The sequence below is a fragment of the Hyperoodon ampullatus genome (genome assembly GCF_949752795.1).
Source record: "Hyperoodon ampullatus genome assembly, chromosome: 8".
Lineage (NCBI taxonomy): Eukaryota > Metazoa > Chordata > Mammalia > Artiodactyla > Ziphiidae > Hyperoodon > Hyperoodon ampullatus.
Genome location: NC_136921.1, coordinates 36,125,143 through 36,135,749, shown reverse-complemented (window position 1 = coordinate 36,135,749; position 10,607 = coordinate 36,125,143). Strand labels below are relative to the sequence as shown.

At 38.6% G+C, this 10,607-nt stretch overlaps 1 protein-coding gene across 1 annotated transcript in view; it reads right to left on the bottom strand.

Moving 5' to 3' along the window:
• Window positions 1-1,251: 1,251 nt before the first annotated feature.
• The window catches only part of KCTD18 (potassium channel tetramerization domain containing 18), a gene marked incomplete at its 3' end in the record, with an annotated part of 28,447 nt that continues 19,091 nt past the window's right edge, over window positions 1,252-10,607 (bottom strand). The window contains exon 7 of the mRNA XM_079710586.1: window positions 1,252-1,759. Coding sequence (XP_079566712.1) covers window positions 1,252-1,759 — 508 coding nt within the window. The remainder of the gene's footprint in view (window positions 1,760-10,607) is intronic.

The window sequence follows — 10,607 nt, the reverse complement described above, 5'->3', positions numbered from 1 at the left end:
TAACCTATATAAACAAACAAGCTTTCAAACTACTAAAGGGCTCCAAGGCTTAAAAATAAGTACAGTCACAGAAAAATGTCACTTTTTACGGAAAGGTTTTTTCTATTTTGTAAAAAGTAATGTTTTGAGTATATTTACTTTACTCTTTTAAACCAGTACAAGTACAATGATAAGCACTGAGTAAAAAGTACCCTGCTTTATGAACTTATTTTTAACACACTGACGGCATATTGCTCACTGAAGACAGAAACATGTGATCCAATTATAAAACATAACATGTACGTGTAAACACATACAACTGAATAGTTGTGAAAAAATAGAAGATTAATCAAAATACTCTGTTTTAAAATATTAAATTCAAGTTATGTGGAAATTTTATGCATAAAAAATCATATTGTATATAATCAGAATAACTCTTTAATGGTCATTTCTGAAAAAAAATATTAATTTTAGTTAAAAAGTTAAACTTTTCTCTTCAAAGTACTTTCAAAACTTCACTACTCAAATGAAAAATAAAATATTTTAACAATTAATTACATGACATGTTATACAGTTCTTATTCCAAGAAATCTTCTTGCAAGGTATAACTAAATCTGCCAACGGAAAAGAGTAAGAAAAGCCAATCTAGGAAAGAAAATTGTTCCATTAAGTGAAAGTCAAAGTGTGATCTCAAATTATTATCTTTTTTTCCCCCTCCCCATCATTTCTTTTCATGTTACCTTTTGAGACTGAGAGTGCCCTGCAGGGAGGTCACCTTGATCTACATTTTCTCTCAAATCTCCTCCCATCTGGGACACAGCACAGGGAAGCACTAATATCACCCTCTCTATTTCACCAGACTGAAAGCTAAGCCCAAACCTCACTCCTATCCCTGGGCTGCAATGAGTAACATTAAATAAGTGCCTAAAATCTATAATTATTTCAGCAACAAAGTGGACTTGCTAGGGATGATTTTGCTCTACTGTTTTGTTGCCTTAATACCAATTAAACATTAAAAAAAAAAAAGCCCACACATTAAAAAACCTGAAATTAAAACCATCCCTAGACAAATAATTTAAACGTTGGGAAAATGAGAAGTATAGGCCCAACCACTTACAGTCTCCCTCCTCCATTCCTACTTCACACAATTCACCCTAAATAGAAAGAAACAAGTTTTCATCCCAACTGAATCGGGAAACAGTGCCGCTTATTTGTATTAAACGGGTTGTAAGCTCGGAGAGGCAAACGGGACACCCTGAGTCCCCGTTTCCATCAATCGGTCTGGCCCTGCCCGTTCTCAGTCCGCGCGCCCAGGGCGCTGGGGGCGTCGGGGGTCGGCTCTGGGGGCCCCGCCGGCCTGGCCGCGGTGCAGGCGGGCGGGGAAGGCCCCGCAGCGCACAAGGGAGTCCGCTTCAGTTTTATCACTCGGTGCGGGGTGGCCTTTTTGTCGGAGAGCAGAACCTTAGCTGGAGGTGGGTGCGTGGCCCCGTTCTCAGCACCCTCGGTCCCGTGGGAAGCCTGGGGATGCCCGGGCAGGCCTGTGCCCACCGGGGACGGGGTTTTCGACGGTGCAGAGCGCTGAGCTGCCCTTCCTCCTGCATCCGGGTTCACGGATGCCCGGGACCAGGGCTGTGGGGCACTGGCCGGAGGCACCCTGACGGAAGCCGAGTTCTTGACTTTAATTTGGGTGCTGGTGGAAGGCCCCAAAAATCGGACTGGCTTAGGACCAGTCTTACAGTTCACGCCTTCTTCTTCCTCCTCATTGGGCACTAGCAGTCGCCTGTAAATAGAGAAGCAGGTTCTTGTCAACCAGCTGGTCCTGTAAACCAGCATTTACGGGTTTAGTAATTAAGGAAAACGTCTCCAAAGTCTACCTTCAGGGTGAATAAAAAGGTTTTCGTCAAGAATTTGAGCCAAGAGGTATCAACCTACCTCATCTCTCATCTCCCACCAAGGTCAATAAGTAAATTAGCAAGTTTACAAGAGAGTGTTTCAACTGGAATACACTCTTTCAAACTCACACATAATGTTAATACCAGCAAGTTAAAATTTGGAGTGTTACACTGGAATTACACAACACATTACTCAGTTCTCACAAATTCTGATGTGATCCAGAGGATAACCAGGAGTATCCCAAGTTGTTTTTCCCAGAATAGCAGTTTCAAGAGATTTACTGAGGAAAAAAGTGTTTCACAAATAAACTTGAGCAATGCTACTGCATATTTTATTCTCCCCCTAAAGCTTTAAATTCTATATTAACAAATTAAAGATTCTATAGTAAAGACACCTGTTTAGCTTTGTTGAATCCATATTTCCCAATCATTCTGTAATGCACCCTTTGGCACCCAGTAAAATTAGCATGCTATGGAACACATTTGGGGAACTGCTAGAATAGTCGAACTCATGGTACAGTTAGATGTATTTTGAATTCGAAAAGTATTGGACAAACCTTCAAAGATTCCTCAGCTGAGCTGCCATTCACTATAAAAAGCCTGAAGTGGAAACACTGTTTTACCTTATTTAATTTATTTTTTATTCATTTTGTTTAAACTAAAACAAAACAAAAAACAGTTCACCCATTTCTCCCACTGCCCCCCCCCCCGACCTCTGGCAACTACCAATCAGTTCCCTGTTTTTTTGCTTTGGATTTTGTTTGTTTGTTGTTTGTTTTTAAGATTCCACATAAAAGACAGCTCATACGGTATTTGTCTTTCTCTGTCTGACTTACTTCACTTAGCATAATATCCTCAAGGTCCATTTGTTGCAAATATATATATATATATACACACAATTTCTTTATACCATCATCCATCAATGGACACTTAGGTTGTTTTTATACCTTGGCTATTGTAAATAATGCTTCAGTGAACATGGGGGTACATATATCTTTATGAGTAGTGTTTTTGCTTTCCTTGGATAGATACCCAGAAGTAGAATTGCTGGATCATATGTTAGTCCTACTTAGAATTTTTTGAAGAACTTTTACATTATTTTCCATAGTGGCTGCACCAATTTACATTCCCACTAACAGTGCACAACGGTTCCTTTTTTTCCACATCCTTGCCAACATTTATTTCCTGTCTTATTGATGACAGCCATTCTAACAAGCATGAGGTGATATCTCATTGTGGTTTTGATTTGCATTTCCCTGATGATTAATGATGTTGAGCATCTTTTCATGTACCCATTGGTCATCTATATGTCTTCTTTGGAAAAATGTTTATTCAGATCTTCTGTCCATTTTTGAATCAGATTGTTTGTTTTTCTGCTATTGAGCTGTCTGAGTTCTTTATATATTTTGGATATTAGCCCCTTATCAGATATATGATTTGCAAATATTTTCTACCATCCAGTAGTCTGCCTTTTCATTTTGTTGATGGTTTCCTTTGCTGTGCAGAAGCTTTTTTAGTTTGATGTAGTCCCACTTGTTTATTTTTGCTTCTGTTGCTTTTCATGTCAGATTAAAAGATCATCACTAAGACCTATGTCAAGGAGCTTACCACCTATTTTTTCTTCTAGGAGTTTTATGGTTTACATTCAAGGCTTTAATCCATTTTGAGTTAATTTTTGTGTAGTATGGTGTAAGATAGTGGTCCAGTTTCATTCTTTTGCATGTGGATATCCAATTTTCCCAACACCGTTTACTGAAGACACCTTTCTCCATCGTATATTTTTGGCTCCTTTGCTGTAAATCAGTTGGCCTATATGTATGGGTTTATTTCTGGTCTCTCTCTTCTGTTCCACTGATCTGTGTGTCTGTTTTTATGCCAATTCCATACCATTTAAATTACTATAGCTTTGTAATATAGTTTGAAATCAGGGAGCATGATGCCTTCAGCTTTGTTCTTCTTTCTCAAGATTGCTTTGGCTATTTAGGGTCTTTTGTGGCTCCATACATATTTTAGGATTGTTCGTCCTACTTCTGTGAACAACGTCACTGGAATTTTGATAGGGATCGCACTGAATCTGTATATTGCTTTGGGGAATACAGGCATTTTAATAATATTAATTCTTCCAATTCATGAATAGGGACTATCTTTCCATTTATTTGTGTCTTCTTCAATTGCTTTCATTAACGGCTTACAGTTTTCAACATACAGGTTTTTTATTATCTCCTTGGTTAAATTTATTCCTAGGCATTTTATTCTTTTTGATGCAACCATAAACTGGATTTTCTTAATTCCTCTTTCTGATAGTTCATTATTAGCATATAGAAATGCAACAGAATTTTGTGTATGGATTTTGTTTATTAGTTCTAACAGTTTTTTGATGGAGTATTTAGGGTTTTCTATATATAATATCATGTCATCTGCAAAGAGTGACAGTTTTACTTCTTCCTTTCCAATATGGATATTTTTAATTTACTTTTCTTGCCTAATTGCTCTGGCTGGGACTTCCAATACTATGCTTAGTAAAAGTAGTGAGAGTGGGGGTCCTTATTTTGTTCCTGATCTTAGAGGAAATGCTTTGAGCTTCTCACCACTGAGTATGTTTGCTGTAGGCTTGTCATATAAGGCTTTATTATGTTGAGGTACATCCTCACTATACCTGCTCTGTTAAGAATTTTTATCGAAAATGGATGCTGAATTTTGTCAAATACCTTTTCTGCGTCTATTGAGATGATCATATGATTTTTGATATGATATAAAAACCATTTGATAGATTGTTTCCAGTTCAAGATGACAATATAGGAAGATACTGAACTCACCTCCTCCAATGGACACACTGAGTTTACAGTTATATATGGAACAATTTCCTCTTAAATAAAACCTAAAGGCCGGCTGAGTGACAACTACATATTGAGCAAATGAGAAGAAAACAACATTGAAGCAGGTAGGAGAAGCTGGAACACAACCTTGCCATAAACCCGTCCCCAATGCAGTAATCCGCAACCAGGAAGAAAGTCAAAACCTGCATCTTCTGCCTGAGGAGGGAAAGATTCAAACCCCACATCAGGCTCCCCAGTTTTTAAGACATGCACTTGAGAGATGAGCCCCCAAAACATTTAACTTTGAAAATCAACAGGGTTCAAGTCCTGAGGCCCACAAGACTATAGCAATCTGATAAACAGCTCTTCAAGGGTCCACATGCTCAGATTCACCCACCCCAGGGCCCAGTTCAAAGGCGGCCAATTGCACCAGACTTAAATAGTAAAGTAGCTCACCTGCTGACAGAAAAGTGCTGGCCTGAGGGGCAGGCGTCTAATTTAACACACACATCTAGAAGCCCGCTGGAACACTCTCTGGGAATGAAGACTAGCAGGTACCATCTTCATGCTCTCCCTTTGCTGTGCTCCAGAGCACCAGTATTTCCTGGAGGAGAGCTTTTACACTCGTCTGGAACCCTCACTTTTTATGGCTCTTAGCCAGGGGACACCTCCTGATTGCCTGGCTCTGGAGGCCAGTGGAGCTTGCATTCCTGGTCCCATGGGACTGTAACAATTGGTGTTACCCAGAAAGGAGCTCATAGCCTTGTCTGGTACCCCAATTTTTGCAAATGCTGCCAAGAGACACCTCTACATTTCATGGCTCTGGTGGCCAGTAGGGCTTATGCTTGTGGGTCCCACAGGACTGTAACCAATGGAGAAAGAGTTCTTAAACAGCCATCACCCCAGGACACAACAAGAGGCAACAGACCCAGAAGCTCAGTCTTTCCGTGAAGGAGGTCTGTTAGCTGATCATCATGACTGCAGCCTGAGGGGCAGACTTCTAATTAAACATGCATCTAGGGGCTGACTATAATCTTTCCCAGAGACCTCGTAGGGTGGGTGCTATCTTCGCACCCACCTTCTGCCACACTCCAAAGTGCCAGTGTCTCCTGAAGGGGAAATTTACATGCATCTGGTGCCCTGGCTTTTGTATTTGCCACCCACAGCATGCCCCTTGATCCCTTGATCCCCTGGCTCTGGTGGCTGGTGGGGCTTGCATTCCTGAGTCCCATGGGACTGTGGCAATCAGAGAGACGGTTCCTGGCGGGCTAACATCTACAGGACACTGCACAGACAACAGACTGAGGAACATCCCCCAGTCTTTCTGCAAAGGAGGTCTCTTTGCTTGTCCTAGTGCTTTGACCTGAGGGTCAGGCCTCAGGTTTGGCACACACGTATTGCCAAACAGAGCTGCTCTCAAGGAACATAGGCTGTGAATGCCATCTTGGTGCTCTCTCTCTCTGCCTTGCTCCAGCTCCTCAGAATCTTTCTGAAAAGAGCTTATACACTCAGCTGGAACCCCGATTTTTGCAGCTGCCACCAAGGGGACATCTTCAGATTGCCTGGCTCTGTTGGCCAGCAGAGCTTACACTTGCAGTCCCACAGGACTGTATATATTTGTAAAGCTCTAAAAGCTGCTGCCTGAGGGTCTGGCTTCCAAGCAGCCTCAATCTAGGTGATGAGATCCTCCCCTTTGGGACACTGACAAGTCTTGGCTCATCCTCAACTACTGGGAGCTATTAAAAATATAATAGGCTGCTTGGACAGTCGCAAAGGTTTGACAGTCAACTAAGAGCTGGGGCAGGGCCAAACAGTAAGGTTCATCCTCTGCACAAGGCTACTCTTTCAAAACTGAGTGAGGTGATTGTTTCATCCACTGTATAGAAACCAACACAGAGAGTCAAGTAAAATGAAGAAACTGAGGAATATGTTCCAAATGAAAGAACAAGATAAAATCTCAGGAAAAAACCTTAATTAAACAAAGATAAGTAATTTAGCTGAGAAGGAGTTCAATAATGGTCATAAAAATGCTCACCAAACTGGTGAGAAGAATGAATGGACACAGTGAGAACTTCAACAAAGAGATGAAAAATATAAGAAAGTACCAAATAGAAGTCACAGAGCTGTAGAATACAATAACTGAACTGATAAACACACTAGAGGGGTTCAACAGCAGACCAGATGAAGCAGAAGAAAGGATCAGTCAACTCAAAGGCAGGGCAGTGGAATTCACCCAATCAGAGCAGGAATAAAGAAAAAGAATGGAAAAAAAGTGAAGATAATTTAAGGGACTTACGGGACAACATCAAATGGACTAACATTCACATTATAGGGCTCCCAGAAGAAGAGAGAGAGAAAGGAGAAGAAATCTTATTTGAATAAATAATAGCTGAAAACTATATAGCTGAGAAAGGAAAGAGACATCCAGATCCAGGAAGTCCAGAGAATTCCAAAAAAGATGAACCCAAAGAGACTCACACTAAGACACATTATAATTAAAATGTCAAAAGTGAAAGACAAGGAGAAAATCTTAAAAACAGCAAGAGAAAAATAACTTGTTATATACAAAGGAACCCCCATAAGACCATCAGGAGATTTTCAGCAGAAATTTTGCAGGCCAGAAAGGAGTGGCATGATATATTCAAAGTAGTAAAAGAAAAAAATCCAACCAAGAATACTCTACCCAACAAAATTACTATTCAGAATTGAAGGAATAATAAAGAGTTTTCCAGACAAACAAAAGCTAAAGGAGCTCATCACCACTAAACTGGCCTTACAAGAAATGTTAAAGGGACTTCTTTAAGCTGAAAAGAAAGGGCACTAATTAGTAACAACACATATGAAAGAATAAATCTCACTGGAAAGGTAAATATATAGTAAAGGTAGTATATTAATCACTTATAAAGCTAGTATAAAGGTTAAAAGAAAAAAGTAATAAAAATAACTATGATTACAATAATTAGTTATGGAATACACAATATAAAAAGATGTAAAATATGACACCAAAAACCTAAAACGTGGCAGGGGATAGTATAATGTTGAGCTTTACAATGGAATCAAACTTAAGTTGTTATCAACTTAAAACAGACTGTTATAGATATAAGTTGTTATATGTAAGCCTCATGGTAACCACAAAGCAAAAACTTATAGTAAATACACAAAAGATAAAGAGAAAGGAATATAATCATACCACTAAAGGAAGTATCAAACCATAAAGGAAGAGAGCAGGAGAAGAAAGGAACAGAGAGGAACTATAAAAACAATCAGAAAACAATCAACAAGATGGAAATAAGTACATACCTATCAATAATTACTTTAAATGCAAATGGACAAAATTCACAGAGTGGCTAAACAGATCAAAAAATAAGACCCATCTATATGCTGCCCACAAAAGACTCACTTAAGTGTAAGGACACACACAGACTGAAAGTGAAGGGATGGGAAAAGATATTCCATGCAAACCAAAAGAAACCAAAAGAAAGCTGGAGTAGCTATACTTATATCAGATAAAACAGACTTTAAAACAAAGACTGTAATAAGAGACAAAAAAGGGCATTACATAATCTTAAAAAGGTCAATCCAACAAGAGGATATAACATTTGTAAATATTAATGCACCCAAAATAGGAGCACCTAAAAAATAAGGCAAATATTAACAGAACTAAAGGAAGAAACAGAGAGCAATACGATAATAGTGGGGAACTTCAATACCCCACTTACATCAATGGATAGATCCTACAGATAGAAAATCAATAAGGAAACATTGGCCTTAAATTACATGTTAGGCCAGATGGACTTAACAGATATTTACAGAACATTCCATCCAAAAATAACATAGTACACAATCTTCTCAGGTGCACATGGAACATTTTCCATGATAGATCATGTGTTAGGCTACAATACGAGTCTCAGTAAGTTTAAGACAACTGAAATCATATCAAGCTCCTTTTCTGACCACAATGGTATGAAACTAGAAATTAATTACACAAAGAAAACTGGAAAATTCACAAATACATAGAGGTTAAACAACATGTTACTGAACAACCAATGGGTCAAAGAAGAATTCAAAAGAGAAATCAAAATATACCTTGAGACAAATAAAAATGGAAATGTAACATACCAAAATTTGTGGGATGCAGTGAAAGCAGTTCTAAGAGAGTTCATAGCAATGTTTACCTCAAGAAATAGGATAAATCTCAAATAAACAACCTAACTTTACACCTCAAGGAACTAGAAAAAGATCAAACAAAAGTTAGTAGAAGGAAGGAAATAACAAAGATTAGAATAGAAATGAATGAAATAGAGACTAAAAAGACAATAGGAAAGATCAATAAAACAGCTGATTTTTTTAAAAGATAAACAAAACTGACAAACCTTTAGCTAGATTCACCAAGAAAAAAAGAGAGGACTCAAAATCAGAAATGAAAGAGGAGATGGTGAAACTGATTCCATAGACATACAAAGGATAATAAGAGGCTACTATGAACAATTATATGCCAACAAATTGGACAACCTAGAAGAAATGGATTAATTCCTAAAAGCATACAACCTACCAAGACTAAATCATGATGAAACAGAAAATCTGAACAGACCAATGACTACTAAGGAGATTGAAATCTCCTAACAAACAAAAGTTCAGGACCAGACAGCTTCACTGGTGAATTCTACCAAACCAATTCTTCAAAGAATTAATACCAGTCCCTCTCAAACACTTCCAAAAAATAAAAGAGGAGGGAACTCTCAAATTCATTAAGGCCAGTAGTACCCTGATACCAAAACCAGACAAGGATGCCACAAGAAAATTACACACCAATATCCCTGATGAACATAAATGCAAAAAATCCTCAAAAAAAATACTAGTAAACTGAATTCAACAATACATTAAAAGGAACACACATGATGATTTACTCCAGGGATGCAAGGATGGTTCAACATCCACAAATCAGTCAATATGATACACTATATCAACAAAATGAAGGATAAAAATCGCATGGAACATTATTTTAAGTGACCTTAAAACTGTCAAACTGTCAAGCAACCACTGTCAAAAGCCTGCCTGCTCCTTCCACTGCTTCCATCAGTTTCACTTCATGAAGATCACCTTCTGAACATGTGTAATGGCAATCCTCCAAGTCTTCTCCCTCTGACTCAGCACTGTTGTGCTTTCAGAGGCAAATATAAGATACTGAACTCTGATTTTTGGAAATGGGATCATAATAGCATAGTGATTTGAAATATAATATAATATATTCAACCTCAAAACTCTACTGAACATAACTAAAATTTTGTAGGTGAGAAATGGTTCTTTGGGACCTCACAAGTGCTTCTAAGTCACCGTTACCTGGTCCATGAATCAAAAATGATGCTTAATAAAATCCCAGAGGAAAAAGACAACTAACACAGAGGAGAGTTTCCATAAAACCATTTCTGCTTGCTTTATATTTTGTACACATCTTCCACTGGACTCTAGTCCAAGGCTGCTCCACCTGAGCACTATTGCCATTTGGGATTCAACAATTCTTTGTCATGGGGGGCTGCCCTCTACATTCTAGGATGTTTAGAAGCAACCCTGGCCTCTACCCTCTGGATGCCAGCAACATCCCCCACCTGACAGTGTCTCCAAACGTTACCAAGTATATCCCCTGGGGAACAAAACTGCCCCCATTGGAAAACTACTGCTCTAGACCCAAATAATATTTGCTAACTATAAGTTCGAACACCAAAATAAATAATGGTAATAAAATGAGAGCCTTTAAGCAAAAAGATCTGCTTTAACATATGATTTACTACTAAAAACTGAATAAAATTCTCTGCACCTCTGTGAAAGATCCAGAGGGCAAAAGTAAGAAAGCAGTCTGAAATTTCATATGGGCACTGGATCAAATTCTAGAATAGATGATCAAGAAATCAGAATGTCTGAA